General features: G+C 47.1%; 1 protein-coding gene and 1 long non-coding RNA gene across 6 annotated transcripts in view; both read right to left on the bottom strand.

The window, feature by feature from the left end:
- Palm2akap2 (PALM2 and AKAP2 fusion) overlaps positions 1-24,265 on the bottom strand; it is a 321,160-nt gene extending 296,895 nt beyond the window's left edge. For 2 of the 5 annotated variants that reach the window (XM_051162363.1, XM_051162384.1), the window contains exon 1: positions 23,939-24,265. In XM_051162363.1, the coding sequence (XP_051018320.1) occupies positions 23,939-23,983 (45 nt within the window). In that variant the 5' untranslated portion in view covers positions 23,984-24,265. The remainder of the gene's footprint in view (positions 1-23,938) is intronic. The other 3 variants (XM_051162368.1, XM_051162389.1, XM_051162377.1) reach the window with 2 other exon arrangements.
- On the bottom strand, positions 9,556-14,073 carry LOC127203700 (uncharacterized). Its single transcript, XR_007832381.1, has 2 exons — positions 13,969-14,073; positions 9,556-9,690 (listed from the first exon to the last, which is right to left on the bottom strand). It is a non-coding gene; the product is annotated as an uncharacterized LOC127203700 (long non-coding RNA).
- Positions 24,266-26,565: the final 2,300 nt, after the last annotated feature.

Genomic DNA, 26,565 nt, shown 5'->3' with positions numbered 1-26,565 from the left:
TGAGCTATCTTTCTGTAGCGCTGCCTCGGAGAAGGTGAGGCCTCCAGAGTGGCCAGAAAAACTGTTATTTGACAGTCTTTGCTTTTCTTTGGACTCTATGAACCTGGCCCTAGGACACAGCCATGGAACAGAGTTCACATCAGTTCATTCTATTGATTTCCTTAACTCCCATGGAACAAACACATACCACACACGAGCACTAGGAATTCCAAGCTAGGGCCTTCACCATCTCCTGTGTCTACTAGAGGGGGTGCATGGAGAAGCAGGGTGACAAGTCAGAGTGCCTATCCTTGCCAGCCTGCTTTCTGGCTTTCTCCATCCCTGCCACGCAGCTCACAGGCATACCAGCAGTTCCCTCAGCAGCCACATCTAAGGATGTGGAGAGAACTGAATTGGATGTACCTAGTGCAGCTCTGAGACAGCTCTCAGGAAGTCTGATCTTGGCTTGCCTATTTCCCAGCATTTCAGGAGGGCAGGTGAAAGTGGCTTCAGAAGATGACTCAGTCAGTAAAGTGCTTCACACACAAACACAGGGACCTGAGCTCGGCGCTCAGCACCTACATAAAAAAAAAGCTGACAGTGGGGCTGGAGAGATGGCTCAGTGGTTATGAGCACTGACCACTCTTCCAGAGGTCATGAGTTCAATTCCCAGCAACCACATGGAAGCTCACAATCATCTATAATGTGATCTGATGCCTGCCTCGGTTTGCAGGTGTACATGCAGGCAGAACACTGTATAATAAATCAATAAATCAATAAATCAAAAAAAAAAAAAAAAAGCTGACAGTGGTTTGCAGCACTGGCAAGGCGTAGACCAGAGGATGCCTAACAGGCTTGCTGGCCAGCTCGTCTAACTGAATTGGTGAGTGCCAGGCTCTGTGAGAGACCCTATCATCTAAAAAAAATACGGTGGATAGAAACTGAGGGAGACTCTTGGTGTCAGTGTCTGGCTTACACACACACACACACACACACACACACACACACTCACTCACTCACTCCACATTCCATGTAACCACTCAGGAAACTAGTCTATCTCTTGCCTTGTCTCTGGATGCCAGTGACCCTGCCCTACTCTTACCATCTACTTTTGGAGCCTTGGGCCCTGTTTCAAAGTCTCAGTACTATGGCTGAGACCCTGCTCCATGTTAACAGGCCTGAAGAAGCTCCTGGTCTAAAATCATCTATTCTTAAAAAAAAAAAAAAAAAAAAAAAAAAAAGGAAAGCAAAAGATTTTACTTGCATTGACTGTGCTCTGGATGGGTGGCACCTATGTGATGTCTCCCACCCATTTCATCTGCCCAGCTCTGCGTCAGCTCAGAAACACTGGTTCTACAGCCACTCATAAGGAAAGCGATACACTTCTGTGACATGGTTCATGGACTTCCTTCTAAAGCAACTAATGTCATAGCCTTCTGCGTATGTATGCTCTCTCTCTCTCTCTCTCTCTCTCTCTCTCTCTCTCTCTCTCTCTCTGTGTGTGTGTGTGTGTGTGTGTGTGTGTGTGTGTGTGTGTGTGTCTGTGTCTGTGTCTGTGTGCACACACATGTTGGTAGAGTATGTGAGAGCAGGTAGCCATGAAGGCAAGAGCCATAAGATACTGGAGCTGGAGTTACAGATGGTGGTGAGATGCCTGACGTGGGTCTAGGAATCGAATTGAAGTCCTCTAGAAGAGTAGCAGGCAGTGTTAATCCTGAGCCACCTCTCTATCATCTCCACTCTTCTACCTAAGTTTCCTTTTAAAGCTCTGCCTTCTTCCCATTGGGTCCAGGCCCACTTGCTGCTCTCCCCTTGAGACAGCTGTCTGTCTGCTCATCTGACACATCCCCATGGCAACAGGAGCTGTGCATGCGCTTCTGCGGTCTGCCCCACCATTGTCTTGTGGCTTAACCTTCCCACCACTCTATGATGTCACCTCGCCACCTGGAACCACATGAAAGCTTTGCCTGCTTTAAATGGCATGAAGCTGTACAGCTCATTGCCCACCTAAGCTGACTGTCCCTGTCAAGGCTTTGGGTCCCCAAATGAAATTCCTCCCATCCAGGTGATGAGTTCTCTACTTCCTACAAGTACTTTAAAAAAAAAAAAAGATTATAAGTAGATCTTCACCCTGCCTACAAGACACACAGGGATAAAGATAGAGCAGACAGAGTAGAGATTGAGGGACTTTCCAACTAATGCCTGGCCCAACCCAAGACCCACCCCATGGAAAAGAGCCAACCCTTGTCACTATTAAGGATGCTCTGCAATGCTTGCAGGCAAAAACCTATCAAAGTTGTCCTCGGAGGGGCTCCACCCAACAGCAGTTCAAAACAGATGTTGAAACTCACTGCCAAACATTGGACGAAGCATAGGGAGTCTTGTGGAAAAGTGGAGGAAGGATAAAAGGACCTGAAGGTGATAGGAGCTCTACAAGACCAACAAGCCCAATTAATCAGGGCCCAGTGGGGCCTGTGGAGTCCAAAGCACCAACCAAGGACCACTCATGGACTGGACCTAGGTCCTCTACACAGATGTAGCCCAATGGGCAGGTCAGGCTTCATGTGGGTTCCCTAGTAAGGGGGGGGGCTGTCTCTGACATGGAATCTGTTTCTGCCTTTCAATCACTACCCTCTGATGGGACTGCCTTGCCAGGGGCCAGAGGAAGAGGATGAACTCAACCATGATGCAACTTGATGAGTTGGGGTGGGTGGGTAGGGGGCTCCTCTTTTTTGAGGAATCAGGGAGTGAGGAAGGATAGTGAGGGAGGGACTAAGAGGAGAGGAGGGAGGGGCTATGACTAGGATGTAAAGTGAATAATTAAATTAATTTTAAAAATAAGTAGGTTTTTCAGCTGGGCTGTGGTGGTGCACATCTTTAAACCTAGCACACAGGAGGCAGAGGTAGGCAGATATCTGTGGGTTTGAGGCCATTGTAGTCTACAGAGCTCATTCTAGAATAGCCAGGGCTACACAGAGAAACTCTGTCTTGAAAAACCAAAATAAATGATAAGTAAACAAATAAACAAATGTAGATCTTCAGAAATAAGTAACAGGAACAAAATGCCACTGCAAAATTAGACTCCAGCTTTGAGTCAGTACAAAGAAAAACAAAGCTAAAATGAGAGAGGGGTCTTTCTTTTTCAATACTGCCAACATTCAGCTGTGAGTGCTGGCTGCCTAGAACCCTGTGTTGAGGATTCTGAGGCCAACTCTGAAGTGAGCAGGAAATACTCTCACTATTAATTAATTAATGACTCAAGAGCACAACCAGAGGATGGCAGCAAGTGAGACACTTAGCCAAACCTGTTGGGGTCATTGGCACAGGCTTCAGAGGTCAAATCTGGACTCATGCCTTGGGTCTGTGTCTAACATTCTGAGTTAACACTTATCGCCTGTTAAAACAGGGATGGCAACATCTCTAACAAAGTACCAACGCATCCATCAAATGAAGTGATTCTGCAAAGACATAGCGGCGTGCTACACATTGTACATGCTACACATTGTACATTGTACATACACTCCTGAAAATACTCCTAAGACTTAAAGGTTTGTTGATGTCAATTTTATATACTCTATTAAAATCTGTAAACCTGGTCCTGCTGGAAGAGGATCTGGGTAGCCATCAGTTGATCAATACTGCATTTCTGCCTACTGATCTCCACCCCCAGTAACACAGCACTGGCAGACAATGGGGAAGCTAAGTGGCTCCAGATTAAATTCTTAGCTTCCCTAAAATAAGTGCAGGCTGAGTCACCCCTTTATTCCCAGGCTCCTCTGAAAGTTGAAGAGGATGTCACTGTCCAGAAATAGCCTTCACATTCCAACGATGAACCGGCTCTCCAAAGAATACAAGGTCTCCTGAGCAGAAGTGGGTGAGCACACTGCTGTGGGTGTCGGTTCACTGAAAATGACTTCAAAGGTTATGCATGGAAGCTTAAGTGGACCACTGCTTGGGATGCATGGGAGCCACCAAAGAAGTCTTCTGGAAGTTAAACAGTTTTGGCAGTGGTGGGTACCAAGGACTAGGAAGGCTCACACCTCTTCATCCCATCACACCACAGCCCTTGAGAAGCCACACATCTCCAGGGCTCCCCACCATGCATGGGACCAAGTATCAGTCCCTGCCTTAGACACTACCCTACTCTGCTGGCCTTATTTCCCAGCAGGCTCTAGCCACAATGACTTCAGGTCACTTCTGGACACTCTTCTGTTCCATGCCACACCTATCAATTTTGTCCACACTCCTCTCTTGACCCTACTAGGGGACCTGTGAGTCTGTGACTCTGTGGCATGGACATCAGGACAGAAAAGCAATGCCTGGCATTAGGGAGGTGCACTGGAAGCATGGGCAGCTGGTGCAGAGCAGCAAGAGTGTGGACTCGGCATGGAACCCTGTCAATACCAGACAAATCACCTCTCAGCTGAGCCTTGAGCCCCTGTGGGAATAAGCACCTGCCCTGGTCACTCACTCCCCAGCATGATGAAAGTGGCAATTTTGTCAACTAGGAACAACTGTGACCATATGGGAAATTTTCATTCATCATTTATGGTAAGTTAGGAACAGCCCACATTAATGAAGAAAAAGCAGATGGCAGAGGCTGAGTTCTTGTCCCAAGTTCCACTGAGGTATGTCTCAACGCCTTTAACCAGCTTGGGGGTGATACTTAATATTGATCAAATGGTAATGTGGAATGCTGTCTTGCTTTCTCCTTTCAGATAAAAGACAGATGGACCTGTGATGCTGAAGGTTCTGTGAGTCAAAGGGAGTCACATGTGTAACCAGTACAGAGGGCTATAGCAAATTGACTCTTCTGCGCATGCTTCTGATGTCACTTCCCTTGGGCTCAGCTTCTGACGTCATTTCCCTTGGGGGATCAGCTTCGATGTCACTTCCCTTGGGGGAGCCCAACTTCTGACATCACTTCCCTTGGGACCCGTTTCCACGGGTCGAGGCAGAATCAGAGAAGGCTGCGGACTCAGGGTGAGTGACAGTGGCATGGATCCAGGAATGTGCTGTGTCTTGTTTTGTTTTGTTTTGTTTTGGTGTATCAAGACAGAGTTTCTCTGTGTAGCTTTGGTTTTCCTAGACTTGCTTTGTAGACCAGGCTGGCCTTGAACTAACAGCGATCCATCTGCCTCAGCCTCCCAAGTGCTGGGATTAAAGGCATGTGCCACCACCACTTAGTTTTGAAGTCTTCACTTAAGCTCCTCAGAAGGCAACTCACTCAGTCTTTAGAGAGGAATCAAATCAAAGTTACGTCACTAGGGCAGCCTTTAAAAAAGACCCATGTACCGATACAGAGGAAAAATGTGGACACAGAGAAGGGAGATGATGCTGAGACACACTGAAGATGGCTCTCTGTGCACTAAGGAAAGTGATCCTGATAAAAATCCTTCCTCACATCCTCACAGCCCTCAGAAGAAACCAAGCCTCTCTAGCCGCCTCCCACTGCAATCACACATTTCAGACTTCCGGTCTCCAGAACTCAGTGATAATAAATTGCAGGCAAGGGAAAGAGACAGGAAGTTAGTTTGCACACACACACACACACACCCCTCTCTCGGCAAAGCTCTTTAAAAAAAAAAAAAAAAAGCCCATCAGTGGGCTGCAGCACCTCAGCTAGACCATATGGAAAACTTCTGGGAAACTCTTACACATACATGTAGCTGTAGGGACCTTGGATGAATGGGCCCCATCAGCAGCTCAGTTAAGACTGCAGAGACCCTCCATCCAATGACTGTGCACATCTGGCAACTCCACATAGTGTGTGCACCGAGGACAACCCCAGTCCAGCCGGTGTCCTTTGCTCAACACAGCTTCGACGTTTTTCCTCAGACAGCACGACAGGTAGCCACTGTCTGAGTTTTACATACAAGATGAAGTTTTTGCCACCCCAGGCCCTAGGCATCATCCTTTTTGAGAAATCTGTACTTTTGTAGGGAATTCTGGTATTCATAATTAAAAATAGAATAAATTCAACAAGGCTTAATTTTTAAGTTTTTGATTATGTATATGTGTTGGAGGTGGGGTGTATACATGTGAGCGCAGGTCCCTGCAGAGGCCACAGGCATCTGGATCGCCCAAAGCTGGAGTTACAGGAGGTTGTGACATGTGTGACAGGGTGCTATGAATTGAACTCAGGTCCTCTGCAAGAGCCATAAGACCTCTTAACTGCTGAGCCATCTTCCCATCCCCACCAAGGTTTAAAAGAACAAATCATTAATGCTGACAGTTAACACTTAAAGGAACGAATCTCTGATAATATAAAAATGGGAAATTCAGTTGAGCTTCTGATTCTTTTGCCTCCATCTCCTAAGAGCTGGGATTACAGACATCGGCCACCACGCCTGGTTTTCACAGTACTGGGGATTAACCTCAGGGCTTTGTGCATGCCAGCTAAGCACTCTACCAATAGAACCACATCTCCAGCCCATCAAAGGGGGCTATCTGATCATTCATGGGACGCTTGGCCATGACCAGGATTATCACAGTGAGGAGAAGTGGAGTCCAGGGATGCTACTGGATATCATGTGATGCATGGGGCAGCCACAGCAGAGAGAATGATCTGGTCTGAAATGTTAATGGTCCCACGAAAGCGAAACTCTGAATTTCATCGAAGGCTTCTCTGTCTCCATGTAGTTGCTAAGAAACAGCCCAGGCAGAGCATGATGGGGTCAGGACTTGGAAGTAGAACCCGCCCATCTACAGAGCAAACAGTTTGAGTGGCCACACTGCTCTCCTTGGCATCATCATCATGTTTTGTTTTGTTTTAATTTGATTTCACAATATGGCTGTCTCTCCAAACCTTGGGCAATTTGAAAATATTACAGAGACACCAAAGGTCCTGGGGACATTTCCAAGCTGAAAGATTCCAATTTGCAGCTGACCTTTCTGAATAAGGCATGGAAGGAAGGACAAAGGAAGCACCCAATGATTCAGGGAGGCCCAAGGTGAATCAGCTATGCTGGCCATCAGCAGCTTTCTCCTCAGCCTCACCTCATTCGCAATGTAAGGCCTTGGCCAGATGGGTTCTAGGAGGTGACAGACCCCAAGGAAAAGACTTGGTTGGCTGGAAACAACCTCTCCTTGGCTCCTTTCTAAGACATAGAAAACACACCTGGTGTGTTTTCTGACCTCTATCACTTCACTTTTAAAATTCCTCAGAAAAGTAAGCATTCTCGAAAATTCTATGGAATACTGGAAAATCTGCAGTGCTTTCCCCTCCTCCGTCTGTCCTCTGTAAAGTATATTGACATTTTTAGATAGGCCAAACTTCCACCCTAAGGGATCCCATTATCTGGTTTTCTAAAGACAACAAGATGGAATTGGCTTAGGTAGCGAGGACTTCAGGGGACACTCGCATACCAGCTCCTCAGTGTTAAGTCTCTCTTCATGGTGCCCAGAACTGGTCTCCAGACTTTTACAGTAAGTGCTTTATATGCTCAGCCATCTCCCTGGCTCTCTTTAAGTCCTTTAACTAAAAGCTTTTCACAGCCTTCGCTGTCTACAGTCACAGGAGATGGTGCTACACGGGGACCAGGGATCAAAGTTTTTCTCTCATCAGACAGTTAACATTTTAGGCCTTAGAGATGACGACATTACGATGACTCCATTCTGCTCGCTCCCCACAAACACAGCCACATGCAACACCAAAGTGAACACACAGGGCCGTGCTCCCACAAAGCTTCACTGGCAGATAAGAGAATTTGAACTGTGTTACATTTTAGGGCATCATGAAATGGTCCTAATTTTGTTGTTCTTAAGTTATTTAAAGCTGTGTAAACCAGACTTCTGAAGGATGGCTGATGAGATGAGCAGCTCGGGAACATGGCGGATGGCTTGTCGGCTCCTGTTCTAAACCAAAAGCTTCATGTTTGTGGAGCCGGAGAGATGGCTCTGCAGCTAAGAGCACTGACTGCTCTTCCAGAAGACCTGGGTTCAATTCCCAGCATCCACATGGTGCCTCACAACTGTCTATAATTCCAGGTCCAGGAATCTAATGCCCTCTTCTGGCCTTCACAGGTACCAGATGTACAAGTGGTTCACAGACATACATGCAGGAGGAAAAAAACACCTATATACATAAAATAAAAACAATCCTAAACTGGGCTGTGGTGGCATATGCGCTTAATCTCAACACTTGGGAGGCGGAGCTCTGAGTTCAAGGCCAGCCTGGTGTATACAGTGAATTCCAAGACAGCTAGGGCTACCCAGAGAAACCCTGCCTTGAAAGAACAACAACACTAGTAATTTTATATATTAAAATAACTGAAAGCTCCTGTGTTGTTGTTGTTGTTGTTGTTGTTTGAATTGCAATAATTTGTTCTTCACTTCAGATTTGCTGTGTCGAGTGGATGGATTGTCCCTCTTGTCTCCTGACCATTCAGAAATCACTATGGTGAAATAAGTGAGTGAAAAAGCAAGATAAATAAATCAACTATATCAGTTACTTGTCCCATCACTGCCCCACAAAACCCTGACTAAAGCATCTTCAGGAAGGACGGGCTTATCTGGGCCTCCAGTTCCAGGGATACAGTGGACCACTAGTGGGTGGGGCTGGTGGAAGGAGTGTGAGGTGGCAGGGATACGGTGGACCACTAGTGGGTGGGGTTGGTGGAAGGAGTGTGAGGTGACAGGGATACGGTGGACCACTAGTGGGCAGGGCTGGTGGCAGGAGTGTGAGGTGGCAGCAGCTTGTGGCTAGAGGTCCCACTGCATTCACACTTGGGAAGTAGAGAAAAATCAATGCTGGCATCCAGCTCACTTTCCTTTAGTCAGCCTGGGACCCCTGCCCACGGAATGGCGCCATCAACGATTAGGGTGCGGCTTCCCACTTCGGTTAACTAAGAAACTCTTTCACAGACATTCCTGGAGGCTTATCTCCCAGATTCTATCAGGTTGACAATCAATATGAATCACCACACCCACTATCATAACATCATCCAAGTAACCAGACTAGGAATGAGGTGATTGGAACTGCTGTATGAATCATCCAGTGCTCACTAGGGTGCGCCATCTTGCTCCACAGTGTAAGATCTATACATTACTGAAGGCTACTTTTCAATGTTGTTTTTAAGGAGTGTCGAAAGCTAATATTTCTTTTTTATTTTAAATTTATGTTATTTCATGTTTGTAAGAATTTTGCCTGCATATATATAAACATACATACATACATATATGCATACATACACACGAACACATACATACATATATGCATACATACACACGCACACATACATACATACATACATACATACATACATACGTATATGCATAAATATCACATGCATGCCTGGTACTTGCAGAAGCCAGAAGACAATGGTTCCTCTGGAGCTAAAGTGAGAGACAGCTCGGAGCTGCCATGTGGGATCTGTGCCATGTGTTAGGACCTGAGGTTCAGGTCTTCTGCGAGAGCAGCAGTGCTCTTGACTGCTGATCTATTTTTCCAACCCTGAAGGCCAACATTTCCGTGCTGTTTTAAAACTTAGTATGGCAAATTTTTCTCTTTCAGCTTTTGCAGTTTTATGGTATTGAGATGCTGAGGCAGAGAAGAGGAATGGCGGAGAGCAAGAAGATGCACTGCTTTCTTCTTCCACGTGTCCTCCCTGATCAAATAGACAGCAGGTCATTTCTTGCTCCTTTTTGAAAGGACATGGTTTGTTTCTCTTGGAATAAATATTTCTGGTTGGTGGTGGTAGTTTCGGTTTTCTGCAGTGCCAAGAAATGCACAGTGAACACTTTACATTCCAGATGGCTGCTCTAACAACAGGCAGGACCATGCTCTTTCTTATTTTATATTTTGCATTTTGTTTGTTTTATTTGTTCAGATAAGTACCTCTTACTTCTATGTACCTCAGGCTGGCTTTGAACTCTTGATCTTCTTGCATCTGCCTTTCAAGTGCTGGGATTAAAGTTTAGGCCATGACACACACATCACAAAGCATTTCTTGAAAGTACATATTACCATACCAAGGGGGCACACATATCTTCCTCTACCACATGTCCTGTGGCCTTGCAAGTGAGCTATTTCAAATCAAAATCATGGTCCAGGGTGACAGCTCAGTACCGCCAAGCCTGATGGTCTTTGTTGTTTCTTCACCAGAACCCATGTCGTAGAGAGAACTGATCCCCACAGGTTGTCCTCTGACCTACCTACAGACAGACAGACTCTCTCCCTCCCTCTCCCTCTCTCTCTCTCTCTCTCTCTCTCTCTCTCTCTCTTTGTAATTCAATAAATAAAGTCAAAGCATTCTCTCTTACCTACTTGACAGAAACACTGATGGGTTTGATTTTAAACCTGTTTGTGAAGATGGCCCTATGTGAAGGACTTGGTCTTGCCAAAAGACAAACACACACAAGCAGTCCAATTAAGTGTGAGTTTCACATACACAACAGACACCTGTCCCTTTAGGTGCATCCCATGTAACAGCTAGGTACCCTATACCTTAAAGTGCTAAAAGTAGGGATGGTACAGGATGAGCCAGGCTGAAGGAAGAGGTGCTTTCCAAGGGAGATGCGAACATTTGTCACACAAATCTGGAGAGAGGTCTTCATGACAACTCAGATCCCCATTGTGACAGAAAGCCCCAGGTCCCTGTTTCAGCTGACACTTCCAGCTAGAATCTACCCCAGCTCCACACGTGGAGCGAGAAGGTGGGATCAAGTGAACTGCTTAGATTTTGGTTTAAACAACATGCCTCTTGGAGAGGTAGAATTATCCTACTCTGATTGTCCTGGTGACCACACAAATTTATAGCCTTTTAAATTCAGACATCAAAAAAAGCGACATCAGGTTTGCTTTCTGTTCATTAATTCTCTTTTTTAGAGGGATTACAGTTTGGATTTCTTACCAAGAATTCCTGACTGCCCTAGCATGCTGGAGAAGAGACTGATGCCAGGGGCAGCCTTGACTCTGAGCCCAGGCTGTGTTGCTGTTGTTATGTTGGTGTTGTTTATTTATTTTTTTCCAACAATGTACAGAACCCAAAGGGCTCTTGAGTCTATGACAAACAGGCTTTGTGTGGGCACATCTCACCCATCTGTCAAAAATACATAAATGTATTTGTGTCTTACTTAGGTCTGAGCTGTAGTACCGTCCACACCCATCTCATACGTTAATACTTTAGGGTTAAATAAAATGTACGCTGAAAGGCATAAGTGGAAAACTGATGGCTCAGGATAGGGCTGAGGAAGACTGGGGAATGAAGCTCATCAGGTCTACTTTAAAATCTCATTATATGTGGTTTAAATGACTGTGGATATTTAGACAGCAACAGATCTTTTCCAAAAGAGTTTCAGGTTCTCTTGTAAAGGCAGATGTCTCTAGGCTTAACTTCCACGAATCAATTGCCTGGAGGTGTGAATGACTGGCTGCTTCTGTCCCTAGCAGCCTGGCCTTTCTCCTTTACTGTGCTCTTCACTGTTCAGCCACACTAATAAGCTTCTGCGCACATCTAGGCTTTACCCTACTGCCCAGAACTCCACACAGTACTTACTACTTAGATGATTGGAAAGTTTGGGAAATCACCTAACCTCTGCAGGATAGAGTGGCCATCTTTTGCTCAATTGTTGGACCTCCGAAATACCTGTCTCTAAAAGGGAAGATGACCAACTGAATGAAAGTGGCTTCCATAGGCTCACACATTTCAACACTTGGTCATTGGCTAATAGAACTGTGTAGGAAGGATTAGGAGGTGTGGCCTTGTTGGGGGGGTGTGTGTCACTGGGGATGGGCTGTAGGCTCAATTTTCTTAACAATTATATTTTATTATGAACTTATTAAACAAGAGTACCTCACTTATAGCCTGAATAAACAATAGGAAAAGGAGATTAAAAAATACAATAATGAAACCATAAGGATCTCAGTTCCAAAGAATGATTCTCCTGGCGTAATCAGCAGGATTTCTTTTGCTGGAACCTGGAGCAACCAGAACCTGGAACCTCAGCTGGAGCCCAGAGCTCTGAAGCCTTCCATCAAGTGGTTCTCTTTAGGGGCTTCTCGAAGTGGAGCAATGAACAGCCAAAACTATCCCAAGTCTCCAAAGGCCCCGCCTCTTGATTTTGGTTCACATTTATACCTCCTCTCAGAATTTATTCAAGGATGTTTTTCAGCTGGTTAATAACCAATCTCCCCTACATGGTGGTTTGACTTCTAAGAGGATAAACATTGCCTGCCCTCTCACAAGTCTTTTTCTCATCCCCCACTTGTGATCTAAACAAAAGACATGTTTATCTCTCCTTCAATAGGCTTTAAGATTTCAAATGCCTGCAGTATTTCTAGTTAGTACTCCTTCTCACTTTCTGTCTCATGGTTATGTCTGAAGGTATAAGTGCTCAGCTCCTGCTCCAACACCATGCCTGCTTGTCTGCTGCCATGTTCCCCACTACGGTGGTCAATGGTCATGGACTCACTCTCTGAACTGTAAGCCCCCAATAAGCCATTTCTCCCATAAGTTGTCTTGGTCTTGGTGTCTTGGCACAGCACTGGGAAAGTAAACAAGACACCCAGTTCGCTTAAAAAGATCCCTTTACTGGGCCAGGCTGCTTCCAGCTTCGCTTAGGAAAGCATAGAGAGCTGCAGCGAGCCAGAGGCAGGTAGGAACACCTAAGCAAGAAAGGTGGTAACTGGGCATGGAAATCACTTTCACCTTGTCCCCCTCTTCTCTGTGTTTTCAGAGCCAATGCTTTCTCTTCATTCCCTCTTGTCAGACCCAGTGTAGCTCTGATGCTAATAAGGGTGGGGTAAGGATGTGTCTAGCAGTTGGGAGGATCCCAGCTCCAACGGTGTTTTCATTCGTCTGCACCACGCTCATCTGTCTACTGTTAGTATGGTGGAGTTCTGATGGTTTTGAGCACGCATGTGCGGACTTCAATGCTCGTGAACACGCCTCACCCCATTAGAGATGGCAACTGCTATCAAGTCAGGGGGCAGAAACTCAGGGAAGTTGCGTGCCTGATTCCATGCCACTTGGTCAAGGGTCACCTTTCTTAAATCCCAGCCTCACGCTCTTGTCACTTACGGAACCCACATGTTCTCACAGCCACCCAAAGCCTGAAGCCCTGAATGGTATTTAATGGCCTCAATGTTGTCAACATCAACACTCAAACCCAGAAAGAGAAAGGAAGAAAGGAAGGAAGGAAGGAAGGAAGGAGGTCTCCTGCCTTTGTCCATGGGGTTAAGTTTTCAAGCATATGTTTTTCTCTTAGGAATAACATTTTTTGGTAACCCTCAAAGCTTTACATTTCAGCCCTGAACTTAAAAATAAAAAGAACACTTAGATGACTGGTTATAATTTAGCAGGCTGGGGAGAAGAGGGATCCCACCACCTGGAATAGTAAATAAACCAGTAAAAAGGCTACTTAATTTTCCAGCAAAAAAAAAGTGGGGAGGGAAGGGTTTTTACAAAGACCTTAAAGACATGTGGCCAAACACAGAATGTCAGGCTCAAAGGCCCTCAGAGTAATGAAATCATCTGCAGTGGGGGACGTAAGAAATGGAAAACTGCACTCTGAGGGCTTTCATCCAGCTCTGGGGCTTTAATCTTAGGGCTCAAATGGCTTTTCTTTGTGCTTCCATGTTAGGCAAGGGAAAGGTGCTGGCCTTCCTCCACTTCTCTTGCAGCTTATACGATACTAGAGGTATTGAAACTTAAGGCCAAAGATGAGCCCAAAGTATGTTTAATACATGCTCACGCACTATGCAAATGGGCTATTCTCTTTTCTCCATGTTTTCCACTCTTGTGCAAGTGTGTGTGTGTGCATGCTCACATGTATATTGCATGTTTACAAGCAAGTGAATGTGTGTGTGTGCATGTATGTGTGTGCATGCATGTATAATGACTAAAGGATAACTTTGGCTGTCATTCTCCAAGTGCTATCACCACTCCCCCACACCTCTTTGAGACAGGGTCCCTCATTGGCTTGGAGCGAGAGCCCCAAGGATCTGCCTGTCCCTTCCCCTCCCCAAGCACTGGGATTAAGTCCCACCACATCCAGCCTTTTCCCATAGGTTCTAGGGATCGAATCCAGGTCCTCGTGTGTGCGAGAAAGGGGCATTATGGACTGAACTGTCTCTCCAGCCCCTGCGGGTTTTTGTACGTCGTCTCTCTTTAGTAATCGCCTTGTGAACATTTCAATTCAACACGGGACTGCTGAGAAATAGGGAGATAATAATTAACCCCGGACACACACAGGGCACACACAGCATGGACATGGCCCTCTCCACACCAACCTCTGCTCCTCTGGCCTTTCCTGTCTGATAGAGGTCTCCACTGCATGGGGTTCCCAAGCCCAGCGTGTGCCGGAGAGACTTTCTCCTCCACCAGCACCCAGTGCTGTGTGGTCCGTCACCCACAGTCTGCCCTTGTTCTCTTAGGCTCCATTCAGTACAGTGCAGCTTCTGTGCTTTGTATTATATGACAATTAAGAGACTGGGTGAGTCTGAATTCCCCCCCAGAAATGAAGAGCTGGCTCCGACAATGGATGCTACAAATAGGGACGCCTGGATGACATCCTTGGGAGAATAAACTCCTTTTGCATATGCCAATGACAGGCCATGCTTGTGTGCCCCGATGCAGGCTGGGGAGGATCCTTAACTACACTAAGCAGTCACACATCAGCTGCCACTCGTCTTGGCATCCTATCAGAGTCACCCATGGGTGAAGCAGCTGTTGTGAACTCTGCTAAAGGTGTTCCCTCGAGACTTGGTTGGCTGATTTGCAGTGAGCTATAGATAACATCACCATGTCATGGAGTTCTCGCTAACCTCCTCCCTCCCTCCCCCTCTCCCCTTTCCCCCTATGACTGCGACTGGAATTATAGCTAGTTATCATGTGGGGTTTACACATGTGTGTGTGACAGAGTGCTCACTTGTGCCAGAGGTTGACTTCAGATATTTTCTATCAACACCTTATTTTTTTGAGGCAGAATCTCTTCACTCAACTGGTGGCTCACTATTTCAGCTAGACTGACTGGCTTGCCAGTAGGCACGAGGGATGTGTCTCTGCCCACCCCAGCCCCAGCCCCCCAGCATTGGGGTTACAGGGCCATTCCACCATGTTTGGTTCTTATGTGGGGTGTCAGGTCCTGGCGTTTGCATAACAGTCATTTTATCCCCTGAGCTATAATCTCCCTAGTCCTAGAAATCTCCTGTCCTCACAGAGCTGCCTTCAGACAACTTCCTCAAGGAAATTTTATAGAGCATAGTGTGGGTCAGCTGAATCCAGTGCAAACTGCCCAACCCACTCAGCATCATCAAGGGCACCTGGCTCTCCCAGCCAATCTCAGGTCCTTGCAAACCCTCACAGCCTGTTCAGACAACCCAGGCAAGCCTTTCCAGTTACTCATCGAATCCCAAGCAAAATCTCCTCAAAGTTGTCTCCAAGGGAGTAACAGACAAAATGTTCACTTTATTTAGGTAGAAGTGAACAAGAGCTCAAGGTAAATGATGGCTTCCTCCCACAAATCACTAAACTCTAGAGGTCAACCTCAGGACCACTAAATTACAACCCAGAAAAGGCCTCCTGTCAGTCAGCTACCCGATGATGTGTGGATGCTCCTGCACTGTCTTCGGGCTAGGCTGCCATGAGTTCTTGCTGAATGGGGCTGGATTTACATTTGTTTGTTTAAACTCTGGGGCATGCCATGATGAGCATAGGGCACTTGTGAAGACTCAGACCTTCATCTTTCTTTACTATTGATCTTCTCCAACGTTAGCAATGGCTTTCAAAGTGTGTCCCCCAGAACAGCAGCTGCAGCTGGAAACAGCTGGGAACTTGCTAGAAAAGCAAATTCTTCCGTCTCCTTCCCATGTCTACTCACTCAGACTCTGGGAATGGGGGGCAACAGCCTGTGCTTTAAGGAGGCCTCCAGGTGATCCTAGGGGGAACCAGCATCATTGTTGTATAGCACGCACGAGCACGCGCACACACACACACACACACACACACATGCAGGGTGAGATGTGACATAGGCTCAGACTTGAATAGCTGACATAACTTGCATGCCTTGGGTAAATGTTCTTTAAGATTCTTCTACACCAGCAGGGCCTCTGGAGGGTCTGCTCATTTACAAAGCAGCCACCCATCCACATGTGAACATACTGACTTACAATCATATCCATGGCTGCAAGGGGCTCGACCTGGTATCAAAACTATAGCAAAAGGGCATTAAAAAGAAGAAGAAGAAGAAGAAGAAGAAGAAGAGAAGAAGAAGAAGAAGAAGAAGAAGAAAGAAGAGAAGCAGAGAAGAAGAAGAAGAGAAAAGAAGAAGAAGAAGAAGAAGAAGAAGAAGAAGAAGAAGAAGAAGAAGAAGAAGAAGAAGAATCCAAGCATTTGGGTACCAAGTCATGAATCCTTAGTGAAAACACAACATGATTTTGCAACCTTACAGTGACCTGGGAGGATGCTCAGAGAACTACTTTGCAGCATCTGGATGTATGGAATTCAGCTACGCCAGTGCATATAGAAAGCAGCCTGTAATGTTCAAAGAGCCACTCATCTAAAGGTCATAAAATGCCGACCTGATGACCAAAAAGAATTAATTGCATGTAACCACAAATCTTTTCAGTCTATAAACTCACTCATATTCTTCATTTGAGTTTAAAAATCATATTTTTGGCTTCTCTTGAAAATGAGCCGAGTAGTAACATAGACCCCACGTTCTCAGACAACACAAACTGCCTGTGTCTTTACCACCCGGTGGCAGCTGCTTTGTAGGGCTCCAACTTTCCAATCCATGTCCCTTATTTAGGCTATACACTTGCTCCTGTAACCCACTGAGGTCACAGCTTCAATAGATCCTCACTGGGGCTGGAGAGATGGTTCAATGGAGAAAAGTGCATGCTGGGCGGGTGCGAGGACCTGAGTTCGAATCCTAGGACACACATAAGAAGACCAAGAATGGTCTCCCATAGGTCTGTGACCCTGATGCTGTGGGAAGCAGAGACAGGAGGATCACTGCAGCTCGCTGGCCTCCAGCCCGGCTCCAGGTTCAGTAAGAGACTGTCTCAAAGGAATAAGGTGGAGCGTGATAGAGCAGGGCACCCAGTGTCGTCCTTTGGCCACATGTGTAACCCCTGCACCCCGTGTGCACACACACACACACAGGAACCCCGTCACTGTCAGCCTACTCTGAAAAGTCTAAGCATAAACAGATGGCACGTTCATCTGAAATTTCCTAATTTGGCAAAAATGAAGTTGACAGGGCTGTCCCTTTTGTGTCTCTTTTCTATTTCTTTCTTTTTTTTTTTTTTTTTTTCTCTTTTCTATTTCAAGACCCATGAGTTGCGAGCTGTCTCTTTTACGGTAAGTAGAAACCTCTGTGCACCCTAACTGGATGCAAGCTCTGAGTGTGGTTCAGGAAATTTCCCAAATCACTCGGACAGCAACTAACTCCACAGGAGGTGTCTATCCTCATCCCCAAACCACACATGGGGAAACCAAGGGACAAGGACATAGTTCAGATACTAATGAAAAAGCTGGGACCCAAGGCCCAGAACCCTACCAGATTGTACAAGGCCCTGGCAGCCTTCAAAAACCCTGTCCTATGCATCATGCCCATTTGTTCTTAGACTAAGTCATATCACATAAGGTCATAATTGACCTTAATGTTCCCAACAACCCCCCCAAGAAATCAGTGATGAAATGGGAGTAGTTCAAAGGACCAGTAGCAGCGGGTTCTTAAAGTACTAACTAGCCTCTATAGAAAGGCAGATGGGCCTCCACTGAGCCTTGGCTTTCTTAGATAATGCCTATTCATAACCTACTACTCCCAAGTACTCTGCTTACCACAGCACTTTAAAGTTTGGGAGAGCAGTTGCTCTTTGTCCTAAGAGGCTCAAGCCCTGACATTGCCAGATACAAACACTATCTGGAGAGTTCTGTGACCCTTGTGCATGCTTTTGTGATGGCTCCCTTGACACACTTGGGACCTGTCATGACCCCGAGAGGTCCCAAAGTGACACCTATACACTGGGCAGCCTTGCAAATTCAAACCAGGGCGAACCCTTCTCCTCCACTAAGAGCCTTACTAGCTGGTTTCTTAGGCTTTAAGGGCACAGCGCCACCTCTGTCTCTGAAATGGAAGCAGAGAGCAGAGAGATACCCAAGATTCTTAAGTCTCCAGTTCTGTGTCAGGTATCCACCCATGACACAGGTCCACAAGGGAGGTGTGTGATCCTTCCCACAGGATCCGTGTCTGTTACTAAAAGGCATAACCTTTGGGTTCCTAACACCTCTGGGTCCCTGACTTGGGGTACTGAGGTGAGTTGTATATAAATGATAGCCAGGACTTTCAGTGCAGCTCGAGTAGACCAACCTCAGCAGCAAGGGTCAATCACAGGCTGGTAGCCCCCTGGGCCCCCATTTGAACTTAAACCTCAGGGTCTTATCATTGAAAAGCTAAAGGCATTAAAAAGATAAATCTGAGGAAAATCCAATAAATGGCTTCTCTATGCCCACTCAGGACAAAGGATGGAATCAGATGGAAGCCACCAACAAGCTAATTGAACCTGCGAGGAGGTAGAAAGGGAGATAAGGCGGTGGTGAGATAGGGGGAGGAGAAGGTGAAAGGAAAGAAAGACAATTCAGGGAGAGAGAGAGAGAGAGAAAGAGAGAGAGAGAGAGAGAGAGAGAGAGAGAGAGAGAACAGAATCAAAGGAAGGGGAAGGAGCAAGAGGGAAGAATGGAGGGATGGGGGAGACAGAGACAGAGACAGACAGAGAGACAGAGGCAGAGGCAGAGACAGAGAACTTAGGCAAGAACTCAAAAGGGCCTCATTCTATGAAGGCATGGCCAAGCCCAAGTACCTCCAAGCTCAGCACTCTCCTCCCATCCCAGGAAGATCCAGAATGAATATGCAACACACACACACACACACACACACACACACACACACACACACACACACACACACATATACACAACTACGCATCAAGAAAGACCAGAGCTTCCCCAAACCCTTGCGTATCTTGCTGTGTGCATCTGGCTGCTCAGCTGTGCAGCGGAGACAGAGAGGCTGGCCTGCACATGTCAGAAAGAAAGCTGTGTGTAGCGCATTTGTGAGCTGTGAGGTTCTGTGCCATTGCAGAGGGAGATCTTTGTCATTCCACAGAACGAGTTCCTAATGTATGACAAACTCCACAGAGAGAAGTGTAGGGCAGATTAGCATTCCATATTTCAGCACACATTGGTATTGTATGTTAGGGGCCTTTCCTAGGGGGCCCTTGGGATTTTCACTCAAGATGGCCTCTATGCCATTTAGTCATTTTCACTCAAGTGCAAGGAAAACTATCTCCCCCTTGGATATGGAATCATAGCATCACCCTCCCCCAAAGTCGGTTTCCATTTAGACTGAACAGCTTCTTCCCCAAGAGAATGTTGCTCACTGGGTTAGAGTTTGAACTGGGAGTTTCCACGCTCTGAACCCAGGACTGCAAGAGTCTCCAAAGGATATAGGGCTTCTGGTTTACTCAAGTTTTCCCAGTGCTATGCAATCAGTGTGCTGCTTCTCGGGGGTGGGGGGCTCAGACTGAGCCTGTAGACCACCCGCACAGTGCCCTCGTGAGAAAAGATGAGACACTGCACCCACCCTCGGCGGCAGTACCTGGCCCGTTCTGTGGGTTGAAAGCCCAATTTTGGCAATGTCTGCTTAATGTTTTGACAGTTTTCTGACTTGGCCATCTCTAAAACGGTATAGGAGAGCAATGGCTACTGTGTAAGTTTCTTGCTAGAGTCAAATGAGACCATGTATGTTTAAAAGGATTTCATGAGCAGCTAGAGCGATGGATCGGCAGCCAAGAGTCCTGTCTGTGGTTTCAGAGGACCCAGCCCACACGGAGCAGTACACAATCACTTGTAACTCCAGTTTCAAGAAACTCAACAACCTCTGGACACCTTGAGCACCTGCACACACATGTTACATATAAACTCACACATATACACATGAATAAAAATAGATTTTAAAAAAGAATTTGTGGGGGCTGGGAAGATGGCTCAGTGGGTAATGTCCTGGCTGTGCATGGAGCCCCATGTTCAGCTTCACAGCACCCATGTAAAAAGCCAAGCATGGGGGCACCTGTCTATACTCCAGTGCTAGATGGCAGAGGCAGTCTAGCAAATTTGGGGAACTCTAGGTTCTGTGAGAAACTGTCTCAGAAAGACAAATAAAAAACAAGAGGAAGCCACCCAACATCCACCTCTGACCTCTACACACAAAGGCAAAGGCAAGTGCATTTACACACACACTTCACACACACATACACATGCACACAGATAACATACATACACGCATATATACACACATACACACAGATAACATGCAAGTACACACAACATACAAATGTACACACATGACACACACAACACACATGCACACTGTACATGTGCACACTCGCACACATGGGCACACAGGTGCACACAGATAATACACATGTACTCTCCCATACCCACACACACATATAAATGCATGCATGTACACATACAATACAACACACAAATACATACACACCAATAGCACATGAATGGCACACTTGTGTGGACACAACACATACATGAACACATATACACATGCACACATGACACACATACACATGCACACAGATAACACACATATGTATACAGGCAAACACACACTTCAGTCTTTCATCAGATTCATGCTGCTAACTACTAACTTAACTTCTTGCTTTTGCCTTTCTCTTTCTCACACTAATTGTTCCAAATAAATAATAAGCAAACAAAAATAAATAAATGCCCAGTGGCTGCTGGTAAAGTTATGATGTTAGTTTCTATGTTATTTTATCCAGCCTTTGGTTTAGCCAAGCCTTGCTCAAATGACTCTTGGGGCCAAGGATTGGTGGGAGGATTCCTCCAGACGCCTTGAGGCTGGTTTTCACGTCTCACACCTGAGGTCATGGGCACCTCCTACTCGTAATTAGCAGTAATTGCTCACATGCTCTCTCAATTCATCCCTGACTAGGAGCATCTTTGTGTTTAATTGAGGCCATCACCCAAACTAAGGCCTCGCTGAATGTACGAAGTTCACTAAATGGCTATCCTTGTATTGTTTCTCCTCACTCACTCTGTTGCCAGAAGCATTTTGTATAGGTTGTAGCTGTGGGAGTGTCCCTAGAGATGAAAGCCAAGAAGGAGGAAAGACACTTGCAAGGATGGAGTTGCTGTCTTTTGACAGGACATGAAAGCCTTCTAATCTCATTGATTAGTCTCTGGCCTGACTTAGCAGATTCAGTTGAGGCATCATAGCCACACAGTAATCCACACTGCGTGATTTCCACAGCTGGTCATGAAACAGTTATCCTGGGTCACCGGACACCTGACCTTTCAAACACTAACCTTGGGGCTGGGAGTGGAGCCACACACCTTTAATCCCAGCACTTGGGTCTCTGTGAATTCAAAGTCAGTCTGGTCTACACAGTGTGTTCCAGGCCAGCCAGGGCTACATAATGAGACACACTCTCTTTCAAAATTAAGAGTGCAAGGGCAAGGCTTTTCTTCTGGTGACTGTCAGCATTGGTGGTACCTAGGAGAAAGACACTCCACAGAAACCTACTGAACAAGCAGATGAATGGGCCCTCGGGTCCTGACCCCTGATGCAGAGGAAGTGATGCTGGCTAGAATCTGATCTCCCTCAGCAGTGCGGACAAGAGCTCTGCTTGAACATCATCCATGGCACCTGGGGGCCAAAGCGCCTCACTTCCCTAGTCTTCAAAGACAGAGATACACCGAGATAAAGTCCTGGGCCCATTTTATAGAGGGAAAAACTGAGGTTCAGTCAAGACTGAACAAGACCCAGAAAACCAAACAGTACAGATGTGAAGACTCATTCTTTTTCCTTTTGTCTCCAGAGGGACTTCAGGCAGGTCAGGTTCTGGGGGAAGGATTGTAAGCAATCTCAGAGCCCCCTGAGAATTCTGGGAAAGTGGCCAACAGAGGCCAAGTTTGCTTAATCTGGAGAGAGCGGGGACTAAGGCAAAGCGTGGCATAAAAATATCTACTGATTGCAGCCACAAGTTCACCCTCACCGTTCTCTTCTGTTTCTTAACATCCCCCCCCCCCCGCCCACACACACAGTGATAACACTTAGAAAATCTTCTCCAATACATTTTGCAGATGTAGACCCCCTTCCATTCCCGAGACACCTCAACAGCTCCTCGGTCCTCAGGATGAGCTTAGCCCCACAACTGAGCAGGCATGGGTGGGTGTTTAACTTAGCTGCTCAAGAGAACCCTGAGACCCTCCCCGCCCAATCATTCTTGAAAACCACCTTGGCCATGGCCGAGATTCCTTAAGCCTACTTGGAAGCAGTGGCCCTGGTGTTAGCTACTGTTGGTACCGTGCTTAGAGAGTGAAGTCCTTTCAAGCAGTCAGCTGTCCCCGAGGCATGCAGGGACACTGGTCACGCAGAGGCAGAAAATGTGACAACTGTTACAAGCAGCCAGCGGCAGCCCATGGGAGCGGCTGAGCGTTCTGTGGAGCAGACACTTGTCAACAGTTGAAGCTGTCCTTTATCCAGTTACACAAAACACCCACCAGCTCCATGGCACCATTCGTAGCAAACTCAAGACAGACGGCCACATTGCCTCTCGACACTGACTTTAGAATCCATGAGCAACTTCATTTTAACCATCAAAATGTGCATGCATTGTGTGGAAAAGAACAAACAGCCTCCCTGAGTCCGAGGACCAAGCTCAAAGATAGCCTCAGAGGCCAACCGCTGAACTTCACTGTGGCCCATGCACAGTTCTCTCCTTCTGGGCATAACTTTTCAGATCAGAACAGTTTGAGGAAGGAGGTCTCCGAGCTACTGAGCCCACATCAAATGTTCCTAATGAGAAAGGCCTGCATGCACTTTCCCAATGAAGACTCCATCCAAAGGCGCTTGAAAACATTTTCATACATATGTCGCTTCCAAAACATTACACAGTATTTCTCCAACAAATTTATGTGTTTCCAGGGAACTCCTGGAGCACAGGAGAAAAAGTACTTAGGTGAAAGAATGTCTGGAGATTCCTTTGTGCCAACATTCTAGCAGACCTCCTTTAATTTGCTATTATTTCATATAGCGCCAGTAACCATTCCCTCATCCGCAAAGGAAATATATAATCCAGCTGTGGTGGCTCCAGTGAAAACCACATCTGTGGAACACTGGCAGAACTGGCAAGGCCTCTCCAATCTAGGCAGTGTCAGACAGCTCTTGTCTGAACGCAGCATGCACATGGTACCCTGCTCTGAAAGTGCAGAACTTTGCCAAAACCGGATGCTCCTTTGTATACCGAACCAACGGTTTTCAGATAATCCACACCCATGAGAAAGAGACTCTCCTGAAATACTCCTTCCAAGCCTCTGCCCTCTCCAGGGTGGTGGCCTGTGCCAGAGCCCTTGTTAATGTCAAACAGAGGAAGGAAAACTGGCACTCCTGGATTCTGGGGGGGGGGGGGGGGAGGTTCTACCACGCAGGATAGCTGGCTAGAAAGAGAAAGATAGCCACCATGAGTCACCATTCTCTTCCTTCTCCGGAGTTGGAAGCCAACGTACTTCTGGGCACTAGGTGATAATATTCCAGGAGTCCCCGTAACACACACACACACACGCGCGCACACACACGCGCGCGCGCACACACACACACACACACACACACACACACACAAAAACACACACACACACTCCCCCTTCTGTTTAGTCTATCCCTGTAGTGCGCGGCGGCAAGCATCTTATTTCTAAGCCAATTTTCCATGTTCAAATCTTCCTAGTCCCAAGTGCGCCCCAGGGGTTTACTCTGCAGACATATAAAAGCAAAAGGCAGCGTCTCCAAGCCTGGACAGACTTTCACCCCAGCACAGGGCTTGAGGCTACCGGGGCTGGCATGTTGCTGGCCCCGAGCCCACGGGTCCCCGTCCACCCCAGACAATAGAGTAAGAAAATGAAATGAAAAGTGGACTTACTGCTATGGCTTGCAGCCTCTCCTTGTGCAATTCTGCTTCTGCCATCCTGGAGAAGGGCACACGGGAAGGGGAAGAAGGAAGAAAAACAAAACACACGCTGTAGTCACCCAAGGAGATGGAAGGGCACGCGTGGGGGTTCGATTCGACCCTGGGGACACCCAAGGGGCGCGTGGGGTTCGCTCCTAGGGGGTTGGGGGCGGGTAAAGCTGTGCGCAAGTCTGGCTCAGAGCTTAGCCTTGGGTCTCTACCGGCACGGCCGCCTGGCTGCGCCCCAGCGCCGCCGCGAACTGCAAGATCCTAGTCTCTACCGCCACCGCTACCACCGGCCGCGCCAGCCGGGGACGTGGGCCGCCCACAGCCTCCGGGAGAGCGCGCTTGGCTGCGTTAGGTCCCCGCCCTAACGTCTCCGCGCCTCGCTCCGCCCCTGGGGTGTGGGGGACCGGTGGCCACCGCCGTCGCTCGCGAGTGGGGCACCAGGAGCGCGGGTGATCAGCGAGGGGCGGGGAGGGGGAGGTTGGGGGAGGGCGGCTCACAGCTGGTGCGCCTCGGTAGCCACGCGCGCTGCGCTCAGGGTCTAGACAAGACCAGGCGGCGCCTCTGCTCTGAGCAGAGATGCCAGCAGTAGGGGCCTTTGGCAAAATGCGGCCCCAGCACGTGTTCCTACATGCCGGCTGTGGCCACCCAGTATCCCCAGAGCCTTCTAGCTGGCTACAGATGCATGGGCTCCACGTGGAGACGTTTCCAACAGATAAATGCCGTCTTGTCCAGGTGCTTCAGAAGGTAGGGCCTTCAAGGGCAGGGTTTATCACTCTTCTGGTGACACACCAACTATAGACAGCTCAGGGTTTGAAGCCCTGGCTATCTTCCTGGACAACTAAGTCACTCTGAACCTCACTTTCCTTAATCTGAAAAAAAAAGTGAAGGATTACAAAGGACCTCCAGAGACATCCCGAAAACTGAGTGTGATAGAAGCCTGGGGCGATTGCTCAGTGCGGAAAGTGCTTAAGGGAGTTTATATTTCTAGCACCCACGTAAAGTGGTCATGGACATACCTGCAATACAAGGGAAGCCCAAGAGCATAAGGTTAGCACTTCTCTGATGTCGGGGACATGAAGACAACCTGATGCACAGCCCCATTAAGAAGTGTGTTGACAAGAAATGGCCCTTTTCCACTTAGCTGTGTATTTTAAAAATACCAAAAAGGAATGATGGGTGATGAAGGCTAGGAGTACAGCCCAGGTGTAGAGTGTTCTCCTAGCCTGTACTGAACTAGCCCTGGGTTGAATTGGGGGTGGGGGCAGGGAAGGGGATGATGGCGCCAAAGAAGGTGAATGTAAACTCAAACTATATTTTAAACGGTTGACAGCAAATTGGATACTATGTATATTTAACACCAATTAATTTTCACAAAATGGGGACAGAATGGGGAGAGGAGGACCAGGAAAGGGCCTAAGTGACTCTTCGGAAGCCATCGTTTGTCAAGATCTGAACTTTAAAGTTGAAGAATTAGGGTTGAGCCACCGTAATCAGTGTAAATCACCTTGCTACTCTCTCGGCTAAAGAGTAGCCCAGATGAGAAATCAATCCCAGGGGGAAGTCAGCCAAGGGCACAGATGAAGATCTGACGAGAAGAAGGGAAAACTGAGAACTTTACTGGGAAAGCCACAACAGGAGAACAGGGAACTCCGTCAGGGCCACGTGCTTCTGCGCGGCTCAGGAGAAGTTAGGAGTGGCACTGCGGAGGAGCAGTGTATGCTAAGCCAGGGATAAGAAACGATAGGTGGAGGAAAGCCTTCTGGAGGACCAATGGCCTCTTCCAGAGCTTGGAAAATGTGGATGGAGCAGGAAGATAATCAATGGAGAGAAAGGATTTTTAGATCAAGAAAGAGTTGAGTACTTGTGAATCAAAAGGGATTGGAGAGATGCTGGAGGAAAGGGAAAGACGCTTTAGGCAGGGCGGTCTCAGGCCGGACAGAGACGGGAAGAAACTTTGAGTTGGAATCCTATTGAGAAGCTGGGGGAACATTGCCTTAGTTGGCCTGCCTGTCCCCAGAGAGAGAAGTAACTGACACTGATGGAATTGGAGGGTGGCACTCCATTATATTTGAAATGATTTATAAAGGAGCTGTGGGAAATGGAGGGACTCTAAAACATAGATCCTGGGACTGGATGGCTCAGTAGTTAAGAGCCCTGCTGGCTCTTCCAGAGAGCCCAGGTCCAATTCTCAGGACCAACATGGCAGCTCACAACTGTCTGTATTTCCAGTCCCAGGGAATCTGATGTTCTTTTCTGGCCTCTGTGAGCTCTGCACCACACACGTGGTGCCCAGACATACATGCAGACAAATATAAATATATATGCATATATATTTAAAATTAGATCCTAGGCAGACATCTGCATTAGAATTTTATGAACATGTGCACAGAATTAAATCTCTATATGGTAAGATGGGGACTACAGAGTCATTTTCTTGATGGAATTTGCAGGACCAAGACTCATGACCAATTGTGTGTACTTCCACGGTGGTTTTAAAGCACCTGAGAGCCACTACTCTATGGTGATGTATGCCCATAGCTGAGGTCAACGCTGGCATGGCAAAAAGTCAAAGAAGGGAGGAAATTTAGGAG

This window comes from Acomys russatus, chromosome 2 (genome assembly GCF_903995435.1).
Source record: "Acomys russatus chromosome 2, mAcoRus1.1, whole genome shotgun sequence".
NCBI lineage: Eukaryota > Metazoa > Chordata > Mammalia > Rodentia > Muridae > Acomys > Acomys russatus.
The sequence above is the reverse complement of the archived record's forward strand: the minus strand, read 5'-3'. Positions and strand labels throughout refer to the sequence as shown.